Source organism: Rousettus aegyptiacus, unplaced genomic scaffold (assembly GCF_014176215.1).
Source record: "Rousettus aegyptiacus isolate mRouAeg1 unplaced genomic scaffold, mRouAeg1.p scaffold_m13_p_13, whole genome shotgun sequence".
Taxonomy (NCBI): Eukaryota; Metazoa; Chordata; class Mammalia; order Chiroptera; family Pteropodidae; genus Rousettus; species Rousettus aegyptiacus.
The window spans coordinates 46,738,785-46,763,039 of NW_023416288.1; the positions used below are offsets into that span (position 1 = coordinate 46,738,785).

The 24,255-nt window shown below is 60.4% G+C and overlaps 1 protein-coding gene across 8 annotated transcripts in view; it reads right to left on the reverse strand.

The window, feature by feature from the left end:
• DYNC2I1 (dynein 2 intermediate chain 1) overlaps positions 1-24,255 on the reverse strand; it is a 43,251-nt gene that overhangs the window by 4,682 nt on the left and 14,314 nt on the right. For 6 of the 8 annotated variants that reach the window (XR_004953987.1, XM_016160948.2, XM_016160939.2 and 3 more), the window contains 18 exons: positions 23,924-23,978; positions 22,099-22,164; positions 21,006-21,083; positions 20,633-20,852; positions 17,863-17,965; positions 14,533-14,662; positions 13,540-13,651; positions 12,613-12,701; positions 11,417-11,543; positions 9,678-9,850; positions 8,873-9,035; positions 7,109-7,222; positions 6,956-7,017; positions 6,500-6,551; positions 5,250-5,310; positions 2,663-2,762; positions 2,345-2,476; positions 1,248-1,471 (listed from right to left, as the gene is read on the reverse strand). Coding sequence is in view for 7 of the 8 variants with exons in the window: in XM_016160948.2 (XP_016016434.2) it covers positions 1,248-1,471; positions 2,345-2,476; positions 2,663-2,762; positions 5,250-5,310; positions 6,500-6,551; positions 6,956-7,017; positions 7,109-7,222; positions 8,873-9,035; positions 9,678-9,850; positions 11,417-11,543; positions 12,613-12,701; positions 13,540-13,651; positions 14,533-14,662; positions 17,863-17,965; positions 20,633-20,852; positions 21,006-21,083; positions 22,099-22,164; positions 23,924-23,978 (2,061 nt within the window). In the remaining variant the exon portion in view is untranslated. The remainder of the gene's footprint in view (positions 1-1,247; positions 1,472-2,344; positions 2,477-2,662; positions 2,763-5,249; positions 5,311-6,499; positions 6,552-6,955; positions 7,018-7,108; positions 7,223-8,872; positions 9,036-9,677; positions 9,851-11,416; positions 11,544-12,612; positions 12,702-13,539; positions 13,652-14,532; positions 14,663-17,862; positions 17,966-20,632; positions 20,853-21,005; positions 21,084-22,098; positions 22,165-23,923; positions 23,979-24,255) is intronic. The other 2 variants (XM_016160940.2, XM_036230586.1) reach the window with 2 other exon arrangements.

Sequence of the window (24,255 nt, forward strand, 5' to 3'; positions counted from 1 at the left end):
CTTTACAGCTGCAGGGGCCTGAGCGCTCCCCGTGAGCGCTGGTCCTCGGACTCAGAGGCCGTGGCTGGCCCCGAGACAGGCGTCCAGGCACGACGTCAGGCCGCACCACGAGCCTCTGCCCTGCCCCCTCTGCCTGGGCACCGCTCCTGCCTGGAGGGGCCTTAGCCCAGCCTCCGCTCCCCAGATGCGGACACACTGACCGCCAGGGCCCCGCGGCCCCGGCCCCCCTCCGGGCCCCTGCCCAGCAGTCTGCCCCGGGCCTGGTGGGCTTGGCCTGTCCCGAGACCCCCGCTTCCAAGTCTTTGCCCACACGTCTCCTCCCAGTAGGACTGTCCTTTCCTGCCCATCTGAAGCCCCGGCCCCCTCCTGCCCACACCCCCGACCCGCCCGGCTCGGCTCTCGGGGTCACGCACCGTGGGGCCTGCTGACTCGCTCAGTTTTGTCGTCACCCACCTCGCCCCGCCAGGACGTGCCCAACCGCCGGGTCACGGTGCACCCTGGTGCCCGGACTGGGGCCAGGTGCATAGTTGGTGCTCAGTGAACATTTGTCTTATTGATCAACTGACAAGCTTTTAGGAATAATTTGCAGGTGTATTATGTGTTTATCCGTGAGTCAGTCTGGATTTTGACGATGTATTTTTTTTAAATAATTAAAACAATGTATATACCTAGTGCTTGAACTAAATAAATGCAATTCTTAATTTTTTCAGATCTTACTGGTGTGTCTCTAATACTGTGCCAAACTATTTTGTTTTTGATCAATTTCACAGTTGGTTGGTCCCTCGTGCCCCCAGGCTGTTACAAGCCTTCGCAGGAGGAGAACTACTGAAATGTAAAATCTCAGAAAAAAGACAGATGACAGACAAAACAGGGTCAGGAGAGGACCCTCCCGAGGACAGCTGTGACGAGTGTTTCGACTTGTGATTAACAAAACACGACGAGGAGGCGTCTGCGGCCACGCCCACGCCCCACGTCCGGGTGGGTGTCCGCGTGGGCGGTGTCCGCGAGCCCACGCGGAGGCCCGCGGCGTGTGACGCTCTCTGGGCGGGGGGCGCCCTCGCTGGGGCCCACGTGACAGAAGCTGGCGGGGGATTCGCACGTCCCTCAGCTACGCGCTGGACGGGCCGCACTGGGAGGGGGAGACGGTACGAATTCCGTGATCTGCACCACTCTGGGCTAAATGAGAAACAGCGTGACGTGTTTTTTAAAATACTAGTTACATCTGTAAGTCTGAAGACGGAACTTACTTGTCTGGAGAGATGAGCTGCTTGGCCACGGGGCCCAAAGTGCTTTCCAGGAGGTCCCAGACATAGACACAGGACGCGTCATCCTGGACCAGGAACACGGCAGGCCTGGTCAGCGACCACTGCAGGCCCGTGACGGCGCGGCCCCCGGTGCTGTGGCCCCACTGCATGAGCGGGCAGTCGGACGCCAGCTGGTGCAGCCGGAGGCTTCCGTCGGAACAGCCGGCCTGTGGGGCGGGAGGAGGCGGGGGTGTTGACCCTTTTTCCTTCTGTACCCAGTCTCAGCAGCTAGGGAATGTGTATGAGCATTAGCTATCTTCGGTGTGCACAGCAAAAAAACCCAAAAAAACAAAAAACAAGGTTTATTTTTGTTTTCCCAACAAAACTGCAACAGGAAATCTGTTTGCACGAACTGCACAGATGAGCATTTACCTCGGAGGTTCTCACACATTTTGCACCACCTCCTCCTCCCCAAAATGGCTAACGGTCAACGAATTCAGTACATACGCAAATAGGTGTTTATTTTTAAGAAAGCCGAGTATCACCGATTCACGTACAGGCCATTAAGACTGGTTCCATAAAGATAAACAAGCCATCTTTAAAAAAAGTTACATATACTCGCACCAATGACATAGTCATATGCCCCCTTGGTTTGGAATTTCCGTAAAACAAAACTTAGCTGGCTGAGTAAAAGATCCGATTCTCAGCTTAGAAAGAGAAGCTTCTAATTCCTTTTTACTTAAAATATTTCATCCTTCACATACTCGACAGCAGCACGGGTGAGGGTGAGTGACCGGGAGGCTGCGTGCACTCCAGGGCAGAGCAGACCGGGGGCCGGGCCGGGCGCCCCTTCGTGCTGTGCTTGCAACTTTCCTATGCGATAGGAATTGTGTCAAAAGAAGACGTTCAAGACGACCCGTTCAGCAGCCACGTGGAATGACGTGCACCGACAGGGCCCTCGGAGACCGAGGCGCGAGGGCCAGAGCCGCCCGCCCCGGCGTGCGCCAGGGACCACACGGCTACACGCGCCGGCACGTGGGTCACGGCCCGCGTTCTGCCGTCCACACGGAATCGGCGCTTTAAAAGGCAGACGCTCTTACCAAGAATATCGGCTCTCCAAACGGTGAAAAATCAATCACATTCACTTTTACTGGTCTCATGCTGTGCTGCTGGGGTTTGAACGATTTGGGAGACACTCTCAAGTCTTGCCTGGTGCCATGGCTTATGAGACCCTGGTAACAAGAAGACTCACGGTGACTAAACGGGGTGACGAACAAGGTTGGATTCAGCTATTATTCTCGAAACACTTTAAACGACGTTATAATAAAAGCAAACAGTAAGTCGACCTTTAATGAAGACATCTGTCAAGCAATTCGAGGGAAGAAGAGGCACAGAATGAAGTTTGAAATGTTACCCACCATGTTGGTGCCAGCGATGAAGTGGTTAGGGTCCGAAGGCAGAAACTTAACATTCAGGGTTTGTGTGGCCCCCCAAAGCGCGTCACCTTTACGGGAAAGGCTGGAAAAAAACACACGGCCGACAGGGGAACGGTGAGGGCCCCGACGACACGCCGCCCGCGACCGCGCACCGCCGCCGGACCTGCCGGGGGCCACGCCGCGCTTCGCCGTTTCCCGTTTCTCTGTTCCTGTGCTTCCGATAACTTCTTCGGCTCTGTCCTCCCGTTCACCGACTCTTTCTTCAGCTAGGCCTAATCTAACCGTTCACTACCTGTTACCTTTCGCGGACAAGTTGCATTTCTAGAACTGCCCTTTGGAGCGCACGCTTCTCTCGCATTCTCGGGATGCTGAGCCTCTGTGCCGTGCCATGGAGACGCCGTCCCTGGAACCTCTCTCTGTGGGCCTCCCCGTGTGAGCCCTGTGAGCCCGGCCTGCGGACGTGTCCGCTCCCCAGACTGCTGTCCCTGAAGGTCACCGCTGTGCCTGCGGGGCCACTGTCTGCGGCTGCCAGCCCCCAGTGGGATTTCGAGTCTTCCGCTCTGCCCGCCTCTGCCCGAAGGGGTGGCGACGGCCACCGTCCTGTGCAAGAGCCTTGCTCCTTGCTCCCTGCCTGAGGCGAGCCCGAGGCGCCACCGGTCTTGTGTGAGCTGGAGCCGCACAGCCCGAGAGCCCGGTCTGCACAGCACGCAGAAGCTGCCCGCTGACTCCCCACTCCAGCCTCACGAATTCTCCTGTCTTGTTAAAAACTCTACTCAGTTTAGTGTCGGGTGTCGGGTGTCCTGCCTCACCTGGTGTAGGCACCCTAACAGGCGAGGGCCACCTCCCTCGTCACAATCAGGAATCCAGCCTCTCTCTCACACCACACTTGGGACCTATCGGCTGGGGACCTCCAGGTCTGGGCCCGCAGCCTGGCTCCCTCCTGGGGGGCTGCCTGCCTCCTCACCTCCACGCACACGCTCACCCCAGGCTGACCACATCCTGCGGCCGCCACAACCCTCTCCTTCCCCCCTAGTCCTCATCTCAGGGGTGGGACCCGGAAGCCCAGCCAGACACCTGGGTGAGGTGGGCCCCTCCCTCTCGCTGTTCCTGGAACCCAGTCAGTTCCGCCCTTTGACTGAAATCCACCCCACACCCATGACTGTCCTCTGGGCTCGGACCCTGACCTTTCCAAAGACCAGCATGACAGCTTCCCTTCCTCTGCTCCAACGTCAGATCACTGTCGAGTTGATCATTCTGAATTGCAAGGCAACCTACCACTCCCTGCCTTAAGTCCTGTAGCTGTCGAAACCCTTCAGGTCAGCAAACACTCAGGGTCTGGCCACGGACGCGTCCCCAGCCCTCTCGACAGCAAACCCCCTGCCTCTTCCTCCTCGGGGCTCCCTATGCACTGCCCCCTCTGCCCAGAGCACGCTCCGTGCCTAGGTCCCAGCTCAGGTGACCCCCCTCCAAGAAGCCACCGTTCCACTCCATCCCCCAACCGGTCGCCCCCTCCGAGCTCCCGCCTGCCACCTCCATGCCCCGGCGGAGCAGTCCGTGCACGTGGCACATCCACCGTGGACAAGGCCACACGCCACCACCCAAGGTCGCCCTCCCTCCGGGGACGCCCAGGTTCAGTGACCGACGGGGGAGAGGGCACGGAGGCCCGGCGAGGGCGCCCTGGAGAGCCGTTCAGGCCGGAGCTCCCGGGGCCGGGCGGCTGGCTGTGGCCCGCGTGGCGGCTCACGGCCACGTCTGCGCCTCCCCCACTTCCAGGCGTCGATCCTGAGGGGTCACCACGGAAACCCTGCACTAAACCCCACAGGGAGCCGCCCTGCAGCAGCTGCAAGTCTCGGGCCGGCCCAGGCCGCACCTGTGGCTGGCTCTCTGCACTACACAAGTTTTTATACGTAACCTACGCTGTGTTAGCTGTATTTAAATCAACCGCAAGTGACCTGCCGTCTAGACGCTGGTGCGAGCTCATCACTGCCCATGGGCACTGTGGCCACAGGTGCTGCGGCTGATCAGCAGGACTCAGGCTAAGGCCACATTTTTGTCAAGGGCAAATCTCATACTGTGCGTTAGGCCCTGACTGCAGTAAATGACAAGAAAAGGTTTCTTCCAGAAAGTAACATGCAACATACAAGTACCGCAAGTGGTATTTGTATGTTTAAGATTTTTTATGTCATGTTAAGTTATATGAGTAAAAGCAGAAATCAAAACTTCTGACTTAAACTTTCATGTCAACGTTTCTGGTTTTTTGAAACTTACCTATGTTTAAGTTCAGGGCTATATCAATAATTGGTGAAAAATAGTCAAAATAGAACCGATTTGTAAGATGGAAAATATTTTAATCCAAAAAAAAAAACCCGTCAGCTCTGTACCTGGCGACCTTTCGCACTGACTCGTTCATCATAAACTGTTTAGCAAGAACAGGCGTGGGAAGCTGGGTCCTCACTGCCAACCTGACCGTCCGCCGACCACGCATGCGGCCACCACTGCCCCCGCCTTCTGTGGGAGACGGCCCTGGAGCCTGAGGGGGGATGGCTGAGCTCGGGGTGGCAGGTCTTACCTGTCACTCAGGTGAATCGCGGCGCTGTGCACTAACTTTATCCTCCCGCCAGGCAGCAGCCCTGCAAACGGAGAAATCCCGAGTCTGATCACAGGTGCCGGCCTCCCTTTCCGGCATCTGAGCGCAGAATGAGGAGGGGCCTTCCTGCCGCAGGAAGGGCTCCTCCTGAAGACCGCCCGGGGTGACAAGAGCCTGTGGCTCACGGCCCTGTGGGAAAGGCTGGTGGGGTCAAGCCCGAGAAGCCCTGGCCTGTTTCGATTTGGTGAGATGAGCGCAGCGCACTGCGCAGAAACAGGTCAGGACTGAAGGGGCCTCGAGCCCCGGCAGAAGCGCGTGGCTGCACCCTCTGCGGACGACCCCGGCACCGCCTGCCGGCTCTGCGCGCTCGGGGTCCCCGCCCTCCTCGCGACCCCCCCAAGCACTGACGCCGCGGCCCGACCCTCGGCCGTTCACTGGCTCTGCACCCCCTGTCCAGTCCCCATAGCATCCTCCTCTTTTGTGATTACTGCAAAGAGGGGAGCTAGAAACGTGTGTACAGTAAAGCCCAAATTGTGGGCGAGGTCCTGCCTCCGATGAAGCAGGCGGGCTGCACTTGCAGGGGCGCAGGGGCGGCAGGGGCGGCAGGGGCGGCAGGGGCGGCAGGGGCCGCGCTCTGCTGACACGGGCGCGGGCCTGTCACAGCGGTCGCTGCCGCGAGCACGCGCAGGGGCTCTGCTCGCACGGCCCGCCCTCTCCTCCGCACGGCTGGGGGCCCGCGGCCGCCTCCCCGGGAGCCGGGGCCAGACCCGGGCTGAGCGCCCCCTCCGATCCAGCTCCCAGAGGCGGTGCCTGTCCGTCACCCTCGTTTCCCGGCGCCTAGGCCCGACCTGGCTTGCTCCAAGGACGCTGCACCCGCGGGTGGAGGAGGGACCTTGCTGGCTAATCTAACCGAGGTCCGCGCTCTTGGCCAGCCCCTTATCTCATGCACACAGACAGGGCTTGGAACCACCCGGGAGGCCCTACCATCATCTAGAGAACAGAGTCATGCAGACAGAAATACAGCTTACTGAACCTCACTGAAAGGGAAACACTCGGCCAAAACATCCCGTAGTTGCCCGAGGTGTTCTGCTGGTCGATAAAGTCATGAATATGTAGCTTTAACGTTCGTTTCTCGGGAGCTGCCCACTAATTTCTCACAGCGGTCACTGGCATCTTTCATCTATCCACCTTAGCAAACATTGACTAAAATTAGTTTTTTATTTAATAGTTACCTAAATCACTTATTGAACCTGCAATATCTGCCTTTGGTAATTCAACAACCACCTAAAAACAGAATATCGAAAATGAATATTAATACATTTTTTAATTATGAAACTAAGCAAAGCGCAGCTCTCATGAAGACAGCGTGCTAGATTAGGTGTTCGAACATCGTCGCTAACTTCACAACCAGTGTGTTAAACGTCGAAACCCCTTTCGCTTGACCTCTCACTCTGTCCCGCGAGGGGCCGACGGCCAGACCCCTGGGGACGGTCTGCCGGCCCTTCTAACGCCCTTCGCCCTCCAGCCCTGACACGGCTCCTGCCTCCCCGGGATCCCGCACGAGCCCCCGTGGTCCAGTCCCGCCTGGTGCCCCGCCTCAGCCGGGCGCCCCCCGCACTCCCCCGACCGCTGCACGCCAGCTGGCCACGGGGCTGAAGTGCGCCGAGTGCCGGCGCACCCCCACTCACCCACACGTTGAGAACCCCGCCCTCATCCAAGGATGCGATGTGGAACGACAAACCCGACATTTCTGGGGAAAACAAACAGAAACGGCTGGTAGACGGGGCGCACGCCCTTCGCGCCTGGACTTACCGGGTCCACGGACGGCGGGGGTCACGCACCTTCCTGAGCGGCGAAGGGCGAGAGCACGAAACTCTGCTTCTTGTAGGTGGACGCTGAGACCGGCTCCACCGCCTGCACGGGGCTGCGGTGGTTCACCGGGGTGAGGACGCCATCTGCGGTGGAAGGCACACAGCCCTGCGTGTAAGCAGCGAGGCACAGAGGTGCAGGCGGTGTGCGCAAGGACATATGGGCTGCCCGGGGACACGGGCCCCCAGGTGCGGGCTGCTCCGGGGACACGGGCCCCCAGGCGCGGGCTGCTCCGGGGACACGGGCCCTCAGGCGCCACAAGGCCACAGCGGCCCACAAACGAAGCTACACATGTCAGTCACTTTCAGCTGTACCGTGAGGCAGACACCACAGGCCCCAAATGCCGGTGACAAGGGCGACGGGAGCCCCAGCCGGCCAGCGCACAGGGCAGGGGGGAGTCCCTGAGACGGAACGGGGCCCCGACAGAAAGTCTAACCCCCAGGGCAGGGCTGGGGGCCCTCGGCGGTGCCGGGGCGGCCAGCGCCGGGAGGCGACACGGGACCTGGGGCAGTGGGGCTCCCCCGGCGGGGAGGCCCGGACGGCGTGGCAGGGGCTCAGCACGCAGGCCGGCTCGGCAGCCCCGCCGCCCGCCAGGGACTGGACATGCCACGCGGCAGCGACGGGCTCCTGGGACCCACAGCACTGAAGGCGGGGCGTCCGGGGGGAGGCACCAGGCCCCACACCAGGCCCCTGTGGGAAGAAAATGGAGACCAGCAGCGACAGCACCGCGGCCGACGACGCTCTCCCTCCGCGGCACACGCGCTCCGGGGACACAAGACACACAGACACACGCGGGACTGAGGACCCAGAACAGAAACAGATTTTTTTTTAAAGCAAGAAATAAAATAAGAGTTGGTTTGAACTCAGGAAAGAAAATGCAAAAAAAGACACACTGTCCCCAAAAGGCCGCCTCGATGGCAGGCGCGGAGGCCAGCGCCGCGCTGCGACCGGCCCCTGCCGCCCGGGGTGCGTGTCGGAGGCCCCGCGGCCCGCTGGGCCCTCACTCTGGGGACGACGTTCAGATGGCAGAGGAAGACGGAGGGCGTGCTCTAAGGGACTGCGCATCTGCGTTCATCGTGCCGGGCGCGGCCGTGGGGACGTTTTTATGAGACCCTTCCCACCGGCGTCAGCCCCACGAGGCACCTACAGACGCGGACGCCAGGCCGTCCGTGTGGCCCCGTCTATGTGACAGCTGCCGAGAGCAAAGCCAAGGACGGAAAACCGGCCCGGGCAGCGGGGCACGGGGTGGGGCGGGAGCAGCGAGGTCAGCGTGACCCTGGAGGGGGCGGAGGGTGCGGCAGGCATTGACCAGATGCTCTCCGAAGCACTCGGGGAGCAAGCCCCAGGACACCAGCCCCCCAGGGGTGCGGCTGCTTGGTTTTGGCGGTGGGGCTGTGGCTGGCTGTGGCTGCGTGCCTGTGGGTAGCTGTGGCACGCAGTACTCAGGGGGTCTCACTGGGGGTCCCGGCAAGTCCAGCCGGAGTGAACCGAGCCATGGGGCCCGCGTGCCTGCAGCACTCCTCAAGCTAATTTAAACCAAAAGTCGTTTCACTGACGATGCAGAATCTGGGAATTCAACAAGGAAGAACACTGCCATCTGCTGGCCGCTGGCTGCGCGTCCACGGCACCCTGTGCTCAGGTCACACACACCCTGCCCTCTGAGGTGACGCCACCGATACACGCCAAACTCGGACGTCCCTGGGAGCCGCCGCGGCCTGTCTGGCGGTGTCACTGACCGGTGGAGAAGGTCGCCGTCCTGAACGTCCAGCAGCAGTCGCCGAGCCTCAGGTAGCGATGGAGCCGGGAGTCCTCCCTCAGGTCCCACACGACAACCGAGCCGTGCGCGGTCCCCGCAAACAGCAGGAAGGCCTTGCAGGGGCTCAGGCAGCAGCACGTGACCTGGGGGGGCACACGGAGCTCTCCGTCCCCACGGCGTCCCCACCAGCCTCCCGGCGGGCGGCCCGTGTCTGTGCGCTGGCGTCCTCCCACGGCGTGCACCCCGACACCCCTCCCCGTCTTCCCATCTACAACCCGGGTCGCGGAAAGTTATCTTCAAGACCCCGAAACTGACAGCCGTTTACTCTCCTCCACGGCTTCGGTGGCAATCAGTGCTTCCGAGGTCAGGGAGGACGCAAACAGGAAAACGCGGGCGTGTGTGCCCACAGGGAGCCCACGGCACAGGGCGGCTCTGCCACCGGCCTGCTGGTCGCCAGACCGCGGCCTCCGGCCAGCGGTGGGGAGCGCGTCGGGCCACAGGGCGGCCACCTCGAGCACGCAGAGAAACCTCCCAAACCCGCGGCCCACGGAGCGAGGAGGCGTGTGCTGCTGGGGGCCCGGACCCAGCCGGGACGACGTTTCTATTAGGCTGGAGCCCGGTTCCCGGGGGACCAAAAGGCTGTGGCGCCTGGGCTCCCCACACGTGCACACACAGACGTTCTGTTTCTTGCGGGTCCCTGTCCTCCTGCGTCCCTGTCCGCCAACACCACGGCCCACACCGCCGGCCCTTGCTCTCGCGGACCCCACGACTCCCCCAAGCTGTACCTCCGATTCACAGACCAGGACCTTCTGAGGCCCCGAGGGCCGCCAGACATCCCACACGCAGAGCACGAATCTGCTGTCCAGCGGGGAGGCGGGCGCCGTCTCAGGCAGACCGTGCACAGACACCACGGTCTGCCCCTGGACCCGAGAGGCATGCAGGCAGGACACCTTCCGATCTAGGGACAAAACACGGAAAACAGCTGTGCGCTTCGGCGTCTGCCGGAACCCGTGCGCGTCCAGCCCACACCGCGAGAACACGCGCGGGCCAGCTCCACGGACACGCGGCTGTCCTTCCCACCGGCCGTGCCTGGGACCCGCGCCGGCCGCGCGGCGGCCGCTCTGTGGGGAGCCGCCAGGTCGGCCCGCGGCCCTGCGCCTGCTGCCGGCTCCGGCGCTCTGGGTGCACTCCGCCCTCACGGCCACCCCTGCGAGGCCGACTCCCCGCCGCGGCTGCAGCCGGGACTCAGGCAGCGGGGCCTCCGTCGGGCACGGGGACCCCCTGCCCTGACAGCAACTGCCCGGCCCCCGCGTGTGCCTCCTCAGAACGCGCCCCCCAGCACCCGGCGCCCGTCACTCGCTGAGCGGGGCGGGTCTGTCCGTCCTGCTCCATCTCGGCCGTGCCTGGGCGGCCGGGCGCTGAGCGAGGCCGGCGTGGGCCGCACCTGCGCGTGGGCGCGGACGGTGCCGAGGGCGCCGCGGGGGGGCCGGGCGGGGGTGGCGTGCGCTGTGGCCCGTCGTTCCCGCTCCGGGACGACGTTCCTCTGTCCGCGGGAGGGCCTCACGCCCCACCCGACAGCTCGTCCTGTGACCGCGCCAGGGGCACCCATCTCTGGCGGGGGGCTCCAGGCTCCAGCGGTGCGCGCCGCCGACCAGCGCCGCCGGCCTGCCCGGTGCCTCACGCAGCCGCTCGGGAGGGCGGGCGTGGGAGGCTGAGGCGCGCGCCGCGCTCCCGAGCTACAGGCACAGCCAATTGCTGCTTCTGCACCAGGACGACCCTTAGAAACAGAAACACACCGAGGCACGTGGCTGTTTGCTTTTTAACAACGCCGTTCTCACTAACGTTAAATCCAGAGGGACACACGTGACTCTGCATCTCCACACAGGAAAGAAACCTCTGGAATGAGGGGCACCAACGCCCTGGTTCCACGGGCCCAGGAGCAGCAGGCGGAGCCGACGCTGCGCTCGCCGCGACCCCTCCGTCACACGGCACGGCACCGGGCTGCCCCCACCGCGCCAGCCGCCCCTTCTAAAGCGCTGACCAGCTTAAGAAACCGGACTGGGCTGTGCAAACGCAGTTTGTTTAAACTGATATGAACGGCTGCACGCGACTGCACGTCTCGTTTGGTGACACGGGCTTCCTGTGCTGTGGACCGGGGTGACCCTGAAATCCGAGCGGGAACACCCCCGTGCAACGTCGAGCTCGCTGCTCAAACCTGCAGCTCGGGCCGTGCCACGGCGACTCTGCGCGCACGCACGCTGCTCCCACAAGCCGGAGCGGCCGAAGGACGACAGGAAAGCAGCGAGACTCAGACAAGCACGTGGCCCCTCAGTGTCCCCTCGAGGACGGTCGCGCGTTCACACCCTGCGAATCCCCGTTCGGCCCGCGCGCCCGTCACCGCGTGCCGTCACGGGGCACGCGGGCTGACCCCACCGAGCTCCGCGCACCCCCACTGCGCCCTCACGTCAGCAGAGGAGCAACGACCGCGGTCCCCCCGCCCCCCGGCGTCCGGCACGCGGCTTACGCTGCAGGAACGGCAGGCTGGTGTTGAGCTGGGCGGCGCCGTCGCAGAAGTGCAGGCTGCTGCCCGGGGCCCCCGGGCTCCAGCTCCACGCTGCCACGCGGTCCTCCTCGAGCAGAACTGCGACCACCTTTCGGAGACGGGGAGCAAGGCGTTCGCGTTCACGGGGAAAAGCAGACGCGCCGCCGCTTGTCTGTGTCATCCGTGACTTCCGGTAAACCGCCCACCCCGGACGCCACGGACAAGCGGAGGGAGCCGTGGCTCTGCCGCCATGGCCCTGCGGCCGACGCGGCCCTCGGGACAGCCGTGCTGAGCACTGCACGTCACCCACCTGCCCCGAACCAACGCCAGGCGTGAAGACGTGACACACCGCCCCCGCCCTCCTCGCGGGGCGGCAGTGAGGACCCCGAGCGAGCCGTCGGTCACGGCAGTGCTGTGACAGGTCGAGTTTGGGGTCACGACGGGTGGAGGCGGCAGGGCAGACTCGGGAGGCCCAGGGCAGCGAGGCCGGGGTGCGGGAGGCCGGGGACCGGGAGGCCGGGGTGCGCGGTCCTCGCCCCCTTCCTGCTGCAGCCGCGTCCTCCTGGCCTTGCCCGGCGCCGCCTGCTCCCTGCCCCGGCCGCATGAGGGGACAGACGGGCTCGTCCACCCAGTGTGCGCGCGTGACGGCGCGGGCTGCACCCCGAGACGAGGCGCGTCTGAAGCCTGCGCGTCTGCTCGCTCAGCACCTGCCGCTGCGCCCGCTGCGGCTCGCACCCGAGCCCCGCGCTCCGCACAAAGCGGGGTCGCTCCGCCAACGCCACGCTCGACGACATCAGACACGCTGCCGACGACCCTCCCGCTGGAGATTCGCAGGGAAAGGCTCTCGGAGGGGCGTGTGGTGGCCGCACTGCTGCCGGACGGCGGACAGCGTGGCTGGCGGGTGAGCAGGGGGCTCGGGTGCGACCAGTCGGCCGTACACCCTGCCTGCGGAAGCACTGGGCTTCTCCACACCCTTCCCTTTGTCTCCGTGCGTGTTCTGAGACTTTCCGTGATCGGTTTAAAGAATCACGGCTTTCTCGGCATCGAACACCTGGGCTACGTTTGCCTTGCCGACTTAAGGTGTCCGCCTCCCCCCGTTTATGTTAGAACGCCAGCAGTGGACCCGAACACACGGCCCGCACTGCCGGTGACCGTGCCGGGCGCGTCTGCGCACGCACCTGGCAGGCGGCCCGGAGGAAGCCAGCGAGCCTGGGCGTGTCCACCTTCGGCACGACCGCGGCCTCGGCGTCCTCTCTGCTCGCTTTCCCTGCAAGAGTCGCAGAAAACCAACCGAGCTGACGCGGAGACAGTGAAGTGCCACGCGCCGCAGGGTTCAGAGGTGCGGCCGGCTCCGGGACCTGCGAGGACTCGGAAAAGCTCCAGTTCATCTCTGGGCCTATCAGTGACTTCGCAAGCTAAGTCACCACGTGGGGTGGTGAGCGCACAGGTGCATCTAAACGCGGTATACCTGAAATTCACATGATCTCGTTTACCAATGTTACCCCAATACATTTAATTTAAAAAACACCAATTGCACCTTATTTTGTAAGTCTATGATGGAGTCCCATTTAAAGGTATTAAGGAAAACAGCTAAGAGCATCGCTTTAGTTAAGTGAACGCTGGGTTTCGTATGACTCCCTAGGGTGAGACTTCGCTGAGCAGAGTGGGTGGTGCACAGGGAACCCCTCAGAATCGACGGCAGCCAGGAACGTGCGGTTCAGCCCGCAAAGGACCGAGGAGAACCATGTGCAGAATGCTGTGCTGTGGGGCCGTCCGCCTGCACTGACGCGAGCGCCTGGAACTGGGGGGGCGACCGCCCCGAGGCAGGAGCGGGGCGCTCGGAGCCCGCCCTGAGCCGCTGGTCTGGTGGCGGCCCCGCCGCAGGCTGAGGGACATGGCGTCATGGATCCCGTCGGGGCCCCCCCGCCAGCCCGCGGGTGAGAGCGCGCTGGGTGCTCCCACAGCCACACGCCGACCGCCGAGAAGACGGTCAGGGCATGGGCGGTGGAAGATGTAAGAGGAGGAACGGGGCGGTCACCAAGACAACGCCGAAAATAACGCCACGACGGTCGGCTTCCGAGGGCCAGGAGCAGAAGGCCGCTTACCCCCAGACACAGCCGCGCCTTCCCCGGGGTGCTGGGTCCACACTTCCCTGGTCTCCAGCTCCTCCGTCTGGATGTCTCTTTCCACATCATCTTCGTTGCACTGCACGTAGGCCTTGAACACAAAGGTATGCAGGAGTCAGTACCGCGACTCGACTTCACAGCATCGTCTCGTACTGACAGGAAAAACAATTACAAATCGTGAAGTTGCTAATGGCAGTCTTCCTGTTTTTGTCAAAAATAAGAATCATGGCATGAATCACAACCATGCAAACATTGTTTGTACCTTAAACAGTTGCTATATACTAGCCTAATTTTTTAAAGTGTTTTCAAAAAGTCCCATGGAACAGTTCAGCTTTGGTTTGCATACACTGCCACCTAGGCCGCCAGCGCCCTGACTGGAACACACTGGCTTTGCACAACCAAAGGCAACCTTTTTATGTCAAAAAGGTACATGCTTCAGTAGAGACAGCTTTGTTACCAACGGCTTTGAGAGGAGGAAATGAGCGGAGAAAGCAGATAATCTGCTCAGGTCAGAGTGAGTCAGCAGCAAGGATGGTGGGCGCGGGCCCCCCGAGCCCGCCCCGCGCCTCCCAGCTGAGCGAGCAGGCCGACTGAAGGCGCCGAGCGTGTGTCGGCTGGTGGCACTCACGGGGACACAGACAAATGTGAGAGGTGACCCCCGACTTCGAACTTTGGGAAGCTGGCCCGTCACAAAGCTAACGGCAAATACAAATTGTGTGGGACAGACCGTGGGAATGAGAGAATTCGGTGTAAGTCACTTGGGAAGAATTCACCTTGAAAATAAGCCACGCCCGCGAGAAGCGGCAGGGCAGGGGCCGGGAGGGCCGGCACCCAGGCGAGTCGGCGGGGGCGGCGCGGGAGGCAGTGCACGCAGAGCTGGGAGACCCTGCAGGGCAGGACGGCCGCCCAGCCCTGGGCCCCCGCGAGGCCCACCTCGCACCCCGTCCCTGGGCCGCCCCCGCCGGCACCGACCTGCCTGGTGTTTTTCTTCCCGAAGTTCCTGATGTACATGTCATACTCGTTCACCGGTGGCAGGTCCAAGAGGGAGAACGTGAATGAAAAGTCCAGGTCGATGAGCCGAAGCAGCTTCGCGCTGCGGGTCCTGTGAGGAAGGGGGAGGCCCGCGTCAGGGAGCACGCGGCGCTCGGCGGCCGACCGGGCCCAGGCCGCCCCACGGTCGTCACAACGGCACGGCCGCGCGGGCACCGCGAACCGCGTTCTGATCGCCCGAGGCTCACAAAATGCAGCTATAACACGTGCTGCTGGTGTCTCCATGGAAACAGCGCACTTTATGAACGGCAGACAGGCCCTGACTTGCGTTACCGTTTTCAGATGCCACCTGAGCTGTGGTCGGGGCGCGCGCCCCCCACTCTTCCCGAGCCCGCGTCTGAGCAGTCGCCCTCCCGCGAGGCTCCCCGAACCTGCGGCCTGCAGACGGCCCCTTTCCGGCCCCCCGAGCCGCTCTCTCCGCCTCCCCCAGCCCCGTCGGCGGGCCCGAGCTCCACCCTCACATGCGGCGTCTGTCACCCCGCACGCGGGGGTGGAAGCTCGGCTTGGGCGGTTTCACGGCCTGCAATTCCCGTGACGCCCGCACTGCTGGTAGTCAGTGGGTCCGCGTGAGCGGCGACCCTGCACACCCGGGCGGGCCACTGGCTCGCTCCGCGCGCTCTCCTTCCTGTGCACTCGCTCTCGGGTCTTCGCCCCCAGCTGCCCCCTTTCCGTGGCCCGACTCCCTGGCCACCATCTACCTCCGGTCCTCCGAGAAGTCTTCGCCCACACGGCACGCGCAGAGACGGAGCCTGACACTGGATCGTGCCATTTACACACTTATGGGCACTGCCAGGTCACGACGCCGCATTGCGATCTTCGTCCCGTTTGTAAATGGGTCATAATGCCCCTTTCTCATTTTTGCTGTTATTTATGTCCTGCTCTCTCTCTTTCCCCTGTGGTCAGGCCTCCTAGGGGTTCGTAAGCTCTGCGAGTGCTGCCCGAGAACTCCGGCCCTGTGGGCTTGCCGTGGCCGCCCCGACCTTCACAGACTTCCGCCCACCTTCCCCCGCCGTCCCTCTCACCTCCGCGTGCCACTCCCTCTCGGGCCTCTGGAGACACCTGTGCAGGCCGCTCATTTTCGGCCTTCTCCTTGTCTAAGGTGTGCCTCAGAGTAGCTTCAGCCGCCCACAGATGTTAACACGCTGATTTCGTTACCACTGTTAAAAGTAGCTTCTAATTCTCATTTGACATTATACCACTCGCTTTTTAGATTTGGGGGCATTTTCTAATTACCTTATTGATTTCTAGCTTACTGACACTGGCCAGAGAACATCCTCTCATCATTTCAATGCCACGTCCACGGCGTACGACATTTTTGAGAAATGTTCTGTGAATTCTGGAAAAGAACCTGGGAACTGCAGTTGCGGGCGTGACGTGTGTCAGCCGCGGTCTGTTAACCGCGCGGTTCAAACCTTACGTGTCTCCACTAAACTGTCAGCTCCCGGGACAGACGGGTTGAAGACCCCGACCATGAACCCGCCCTCTCCCTGCAGGGTGCCGGGTTTTGCCCAGGTACATCTACCGCCAGGCCTGAGTTCACATGGGGGCCGCGCGCCCCAACTGCGGAACTGACTCTCTCGGTATTCGGTGCCCGTCTCTAGTCTTGCTTCCAATTTCCTTTGATGTCAGCGACACCAGCACCCTCTGATCAGTGTTTGCTTGGTGTGCTTTTCCTATCCTTTCTTCCAGCTCTCTGTGTCCTGACGTGTGAGGTCTGTCTCCGGGGAGGCAGGTGCGGCACGTGAAGCCGCAGGGGTCCGGCTCCCGTCTGTGCCGGCCGGCCCGAGGCCGACGCGTGCCCCTGGTCTCCGGGGAGGCAGGTGCGGCACGTGAAGCCGCAGGGGTCCGGCTCACGTCTGTGCCCGCCGGCCCGAGGCCGACGCGTGCCCCTGGTCTCCGGGGAGGCAGGTGCGGCACGTGAAGCCGCAGGGGTCCAGCTCCCGTCTGTGCCGGCCGGCCCGAGGCCGACGCGTGCCCCTGGTCTCCGGGGAGGCAGGTGCGGCACGTGAAGCCGCAGGGGTCCGGCTCGCGTCTGTGCCCGCCGGCCCGAGGCCGACGCGTGCCCAGCCGCGCTTCGCCTGCGTGGCAGAGCCCACCGACGATGCTGAGCGGGGATGCACTGGACTCGCGTGAGCTGCTCTCCAGGGGCACGTCCTTTGCCTTTTAATTGGTTTATCAGCCACTGACGTGTAGTTACTGACAGATTTTTGGTGTGACCTCCCATCTTCCTGTTTTCTGTTTGTTACCCACGTATTTTTCATTATTCCACTTACTCTTCTACTTGTTATGAACTTTTTGCGTTATCTTTTCACAGCTGCTCTATTTCGCCACACGTTTTCGACCTGTCGAAGTCTGCCTTAAAGAACGCGCCTTCGCCCCCCGCTGCCAGGCCCTCACCACCAGCGACCGTCACGGGCCCCTTCCGCGCCCCAGGTCCCAGACAGCTGTGAAGTAACGTCGCTTCACAAGACGCCGAGGCACCGTGTGGCCAGCGTCGGCTCCTGTGACCGCCCCCCGACCCGTCCCCTTGCCTGCTCTCCGGCAGGTGCTTGTGTTTTCGTCTGGGCTCAGTTCCCCCGGCCCGAGAAACTCCCGTTACTTCAGTGTGAGTCTGCTAGCAGCGAATGCTCACAGCTTCACTGCGTTAGAAAATGTTAATCTTCTGCTTTCGTTTTTGGTACAAAGCCTGAGCAGTAGTTTTCTTACAGCGTCTTAAACGCGGTCTCAGGTCTACGCTGCTGCCCTTGAAAGCGCGGCTCTCGGTCTGACTGCCCCCCGCCCCGCCCAGCACACGGCGCGGCCTCCCTGCGCTGCCTGCTGGCAGGGCCCCCTCCTCCACTCTGGTGCCCCGCCGTCTGGGCACGCTATGTCTGGATGGGTTTGTTTTTATTTTTGTCATTTACATTTGTCTTTCTCGAGCTTCTTCAAAGTATAGTTGATAAATTCCATCAACTTTGGGGGTCCCAGAACAGAGTGGCATTAACTGCGCCTCCGGCGGGAGGCCCCTGAGCGGCAGGCCGGGCCCACTCTGCTTCAGCCAAAGCGGTGACGCCAGTCGGGCCATCCGGACACAGCCCCACACACACCTGCTCTACTCGCAGCCGAGCACCGAGGACCAGCGCGCAAAGCAAAGAACGGCTTAAGCAGTCAGCAGTGAAAGTACAATGAGCAGCTCTGTTTTTTTAAAAGTATGCTGAAGAAGAGTATATTGAAACTCCACAATTCCTTTCACAATTTTCCCAATACACCTACTTTTGCTTTAGGGCCTGAGTCCGACTCTTTTGACGGTGGGAGGCTGTAGCAAAATCCACAAAAATTCCACAAACAGAGGCTCTGGAAGGGGAATTGTTTGCATCTGTACAAAAAAAAAAAAGGTATTTCTGTGAAACTAAAATACTTTTCTCTAGCAACATAAAAATTGAGTAAAACAATTAGACACGTATAATAACTGCACTCGGTGAGGTCTTCACACATAGCCCATGACACGGCGCTCGGCGTCGCCCTCGGGCCGCTGGGAGGCCTGCTTCTGCTGCTTCCGTCCAACACTTTCAGGCAGCAAAGCAAAACTGACTCTGTGTGTGCCAAGCACGCTACTGAGTTTTAGACACGCTTACGAATTGATGTAAAATGCAGTCTTTTCTCCCACCATTCACACCCAGGTAAGGGAGCCGGGATGTGAGCAAACGAGAGAGCTACGAGGCAGAGCGGATGCGAGTCACGCAGGTCGCGCGAGTTAACGCTGGATCATGTCCTGCGGCGCACACAAGCCACGGTGAACGCAGACAGGTCTCTTCAGAAACTCGCAGAGACGTGGTTAGACGGACCACCCGCGACCGACCGGCTGAGAAGGCCGCCGCCGCCGCGCAGTGGACAGGGCCCCCCTCGGCCCACCTCTGCCCCTGAGGCCTGCTGTGGGTTCCTATCCGGGTTCACCCGCTTGTTCACACACTTATTCCCACTGCATCTCATTCCCTGGGTGTGTGTGTTGGGATTCATCCAAAGGCCAGAGCCTCCTCCCTCCTGCAGCTTTATCGAATCTGTGAGGCCAGTGGGACGGGGGGAGCACGCGGGTCTGGGCTGAAGGGCTCGGGCCGGAGCCCGGCTCGGCCCGTTACCCGCTGTGACTGTGAGCAGCCGGCCTGCCTCCGCTCCCTCACCTGTCCGAACGCCCACCACACAGGACTGTCATGAGGATTAGAGCGGGTCGCTCTTACGAGAAGAGATCCGCCCTGCGCATGCTGCGAACTAGCTATTGAGTATTGTTTCTGTGTTAAAAATGAGGATTGCAGACGCCGTTTAAAGCCATAGGAGTAAGACCTGCAGCCCGGCCCACAAGTGCTCCGTGTCAGCAGTCAGGAAATGCTCACCGACCAAGTGAGTCACGCAGCGTTTGCAGGTATGTGAACTCTTACAAACACCATTGTGTAACCTAGCACACTGGAGAAGTTGCTTGCCAAATGGCTTCCTATAACGCTGAAAAGGGTAAGGTGTGCAGCTCCTAAGCAAATAGGTCCATAACCACGGGTGATGCACAGGGTGACGTGTAAAATATTACCGTGACGGCAGGGGCCGGACATGCAGGACATAGGACGGATCCTCTCCCCACGTGGCGATGGTGGCCGAGCAGCCCTGACCCTAACGTTCATGTGCTCAGTGTGCCCCTGACGCCCTCAGGCTCTTTACACATAGTAGCTTATTTAATTAATCCTCACACCACTGCAAAGAACGTCTTACTTTACGGAAAGGAAACTTGAAGCACAGAGAGGCCACATAACTGCCCGAGGTCACACAGCTGCCCAGTACCATCCAGCATTGCCCTGTGGCCTCCTACAGTAGGTGTGACGATCACTCGGCTCAGCAAGGCTGCTCAACATGAAATGGGGCCTAGAGGGCGATTCTAGCTCCGCCTGGCCAGCACTGCACGTCAGAATACACAATTCTCTCAGATAAAACACACAACAAAAAACAGCGCCTTGCCGGGACTGTCGACCCTAACCTCGCAAACCAAGCTGCGAAGGGCCGTGATGGCCAGCGCCGCGAGGGCCGTGAGTGGCGGCGGGGCTCGCGCAGGCCTGTGAGGTTGCCGGGACCCAAGGGCGTGACGCTGCACACGTCTCGGGCCGCTGCGACGGCAGGCCGTGAACGTCACTGCCGAGTCCCCGCGCACTGCAGCCCCGCAGGGAGAAGTCGCCTTCTGGCCTCAAAGGCATTTTTTTTACCTATGAATTTAAAAAAGATCCAACACGTCCGCACGCCCGGCTTGGCGCTGCGGCCTCTGCACGCGGCGCGGCACGGGGCCTTCGCTCTGCCCGGCCCGGCCTGCGTCTGCACCATGACATCCCATTGACCACGTCACAACTAACTGCATTAACGACGGATTATCCTACCAAATCCTTGAAAGTGGAATCCTATCTAGTAACAGCTTTAATGTTGTCCTATTTGACATTTGTGCTACTTTCAGTGCTAACATTTTTTATCAGAATGTCACAGTTTTTTCCCCTTTAAGTGATTTCGACATATTTACTCCTACTCTTATAAGTAACTTCATCATAACCAGATGCCAAGAATTTCTGAGCAGCATACGTCCCTAATCTCATAAAGAACACGGCTGGAAGCCGAGGCTCCCTGCGAAGCGCTCCCGAGCTCGCCTGCCGGCCACGTCCCGGGCCCTTCGCCCCCCGCCGGCCCCGGGCTCTGCCGCCTCACGGGGCCGCTCCCCGGACGCTGCTGAGCCTCGTCTGGGGAAACTCGAGGACGGCGGCGTCAGACAAGTCGGAGCGCGTGCTGCCGGAGGGCAGGCCGCCAGCGCGGGGAAGGCGACGGGGCTGGGGACGCCTGCGAGGGGCCTCGGGAAGGGGGCAGGCGCTGCGCGGAGAAGCGGCCTGCGCCGTGGGCGCCGCGACCCTCACGCCAGTCGCCAGCGAGACGCTCCTCAGCGCCCGGCACGGCGGGCGACGCCCCGCGGCCGCCGCCTGGAGCGGAACCGGATCTCGGCGCCCGGCGGAGCCCGTCGCCCACGCACCTTTCCCGGGGCCCCTCTGACGCTCCGTCCGACCGTGCTTCTGAAGTAGCTTCGAAGACAACGCGCCGACCCTTTCGTTCTCTGCGTTGATGGCTTTCTGGATCTCCTGGATCTCCTTTTTTCTGGCTGGAGGAAGTTCTTCGAGTTTTTCTCTCGATTCTGGCTCATTTGTGCCATCGTCGTCATCTCCGTCACAAACCTCAAAGTCATCTTCGTAGTCCTACAAACCATGACTATTCTGTGTGTGTTCTTTAAAGTCGGACAAACCAACTTTAAAGAACACACACAGAATGAAACATACGATTTATAATTTAAGTTTGTTGTAAGAACAAATTATTTTTAAGCCAAGAAAAATTTTAATGTATATACAGACTTCAAAATCATCTTCGAAATTGGCTGTGCATTCATCAGCTCCAATATTTTCTACATCAGTGTCTTCTTTTTCAATTTCCTACAGGTAAAAACGAAACACACAACAAAAAAATTCAATCACAAATTTGAATCTTGCAAACATGTTTTCTGAGATTCACTTCAAGTCGCTAACTTAAAAATTTAATTATTTATAAAACTGACATAACCTAAATACAAATTCCTTAAGAATTTGCTGACTTATAAATATGACCAAAAAGAGAAAACAATTAATAAGCATATTCTTTTGGAGAAACTTCTATAATTCTGATGGCCAAAGAAAGAAAGACGTGTCACGCGAATAAACCCCACACTTCTGGCAACGTCTCTCTCCACTTCCTTCTCTGTCTACGAACACACCCTCACGTCTGCGCGGTCAAGGTCAGACGCACAGACACGTCCTGTCTGAGCTGCCATGCGCTCAGTGACTAAAGTATCAACTACAAGGTCTCAGGGCACGAGGCTCGGACTCGGCACGTCCCGCCCTTTCCATCTGAGGGACGACGGGCTGCTCGAACGCCAGCCTGCCCCTCAGCACCCAGCGCGCCTGGTTGTCATCATCGACCCATGCCGACCCTGAATGCCACCCTCTGCAACTGGGGGATAAACAGAGGCATTTTTCAAGTTCTGTGGCGGGAACTGTGCTCGGCCACGCTCTGAACTCTGGGGAGGCCGCATGCGTCATCCCAAGGCCACCCTGCCAGGAACGCCAAGGGTGCCGGAAATGCCAGGTCTGGCAAACTCGTCCCTCCTCCTCGTCCGCATCCCGAGTGCTGGCAGCACAGCGCCCCGTCCCTCACGGGCACTCACCGGGAGCCCTCCAGGCCGGCCCCCCCCCGTCCGCTGTCGCCCCCAGCCCTTTCCCAGACATCCACCCGAGAGAGAAAGCTGACCGCGCCACACCCGCTCGGGCCTCGTCAGCGCCCCGTCGCCCACGGCCCACCCCCCGTGCACGCGTACGGGCCGAGCGGCTTCAGTCTCCACCGGGAGAGGGCACGGCAGGCCTGAGAACGGGGCCCTCGGGACAGCCCGGACCTGACGGGGCGCACTCTCCTTACCGCCGTCCCCGCCCGTCCTTGCCTCGGAGCCAGCTGCCATGCTGAGCTGTCCTCGCCGTGCCCGTGCTGGGGACAGAGTGCAGCCAGGGTCAGCCAGCAGACAGGGGTCTCCAGGGCCCAGGGCCCACCCGCTTCCCGCAGGGGGCCGTCCTCAGCAGGTAAAGCCCGGTCCTGGCTCCGAGGTGCACAAACGGGGCGACCCGGCATGTAACCACCTCGGTGCCCCAGTTTCCTCCTCTCAGCAACGGGGAGAGGATGGCACCTGCTCCTCCTGCCAGGGGGAGGGGCGGCTGCGCTTCCGCTGCACCGGCCTGGGGGAGGGGACGACGGCCCTGCTGGGCTCACTGGCAGCGGAGGGCACGGCTCAGCCGTCACCGCCCCTGGCTGCGCGGTGCGTAAAGCTGGGGACGGCACGGACAGCACGGTGTAGTGCCAGGAGGAAAACGAAGTTTTCCATGTGTCCGGAAACCTGCTCTGGCACACTGTAGGCTCCGTGAACACTAAAGAATTAACGGACACATCCAGCATTGCGCTAAGCGACACAAGAGGCAACCATCAGCCAAGGCGAGCTGTCGAGCATCTTCAACGTCACTGCTGGGCCCTTTCGGGGGGAAACGGGCCACATACTTTGCACTTTTGGTGAAAAAAAAATGTAAAGTGTCTCACTGGTAATTTCTTATAGTGACTGGATAATATTTGAAAGGATATTATTTAAGAAACATTGGATTGATTATATAATGTTCTTAAAATTGTTTTTTAGTTTTTAATGTGACTGCTAGAAATTTTAAATTAAATGTGGCCCACATGTAATCCTAGTGAACAATGCTGCTCACAAAAACATTGGGAAACAATGCGGCTAGATAGGGAGGGATCCAACCACCCCAAAAGTGAACGAGTACAACGTGCCCACGTCAGATCGACACATCCTGTACGACCTAACGCACGTGAAACGACGTGTCTGTACGTGTGTGGAATAAAGAGGTACATAAACACGTGGCACGAAATGTTAAAGGGTCGGGGGTTCCAGATAACTATTGAAGAAAAAAATTATTCTTCAGAAATGACAGAACCCCGAATTTGCTTCCCACATCATCTCTAGGAAAGCGGCGTGATGAGGATCACGAAGGTCAGGGACATGCTGAGGCACGAGGCGCAGGCGGCGGAAGCGACTCGGCCCGGGCGCGGGTCCCTGGGGACGCGGGGCGCGCCGGGGCTGGGGCTCCGCTCGCCCGTGCGCGTGGACAGCGGACGCCCGGCCGAGCGTGCGGTGAGGGACCCGACCGTCCCCTCCTCGTGGAACGCCGAGCACCAGAGCAGTTTCTTTACTCGCCACAGGTCTGCTCAGACTCTACCTCTTCTTGAGGCAGTTTCGACAAATCCCATCTCCCAGGAATGTGTCCCTTTCGCTAAGTTGTCGATCTCCTTGGTGTGAGATGCTGTCACTGTATCCATTAGTGACAGAGGGGCGCTAAAATCTCGTACCACTTAATTTTCTGTTTCTCCCTTTAATTCTGTTGCCTTTTGCCTCTTGTCCTTTGGGGCCCTTTGTGAGGTTCTAATGCTGGCACCGTCCCTCCGCGACCATCGCTTCGCGACGACACGTCCCCTGCCTCTCGCCACACCCCCTCACGAGCACGGCCACGCGGGCTCTGCCGCGGCTGCTGACAGGGCAGCACGTCCACCTTCCTACCTTCAGTTTACGTGATCTTTTAATCCAAGCGTGTCTCCTACGTGCCCCCGACAATCAGCACCCCGATAACCACGTGGGAAGAGCTCTGTCTGAGCTTTCGGGAAACATGCAGCGTCATCATCGCAAGTGTCTTACCTTCCTTCTCGCGTCTCTGTCTTTCCCGTCATTCCTTACTAACACCTCCGCGTGCCTAGTAAGCAAACATGATCAAAAGCAAAATTAACTTTAAACGTGTAACGAAAAAATAACACATCTGTATCTCAGTGAAGGCTCTTATCAATATTTGATATGATTAAAAACTCCTGTAGGTTGGCAAATTTCCAAAGCATGCTTTATTAGAACTGTGAATACGAAAGGTTTCCTAACATTTTACTATTTCAGCAGTAATCCAAGCTAGAAAACACCTTCAGTAGAGAAAAGAAACTGCGTTTTAACAGGTATGTATGAATCTATCCTTTTAGAGTTCT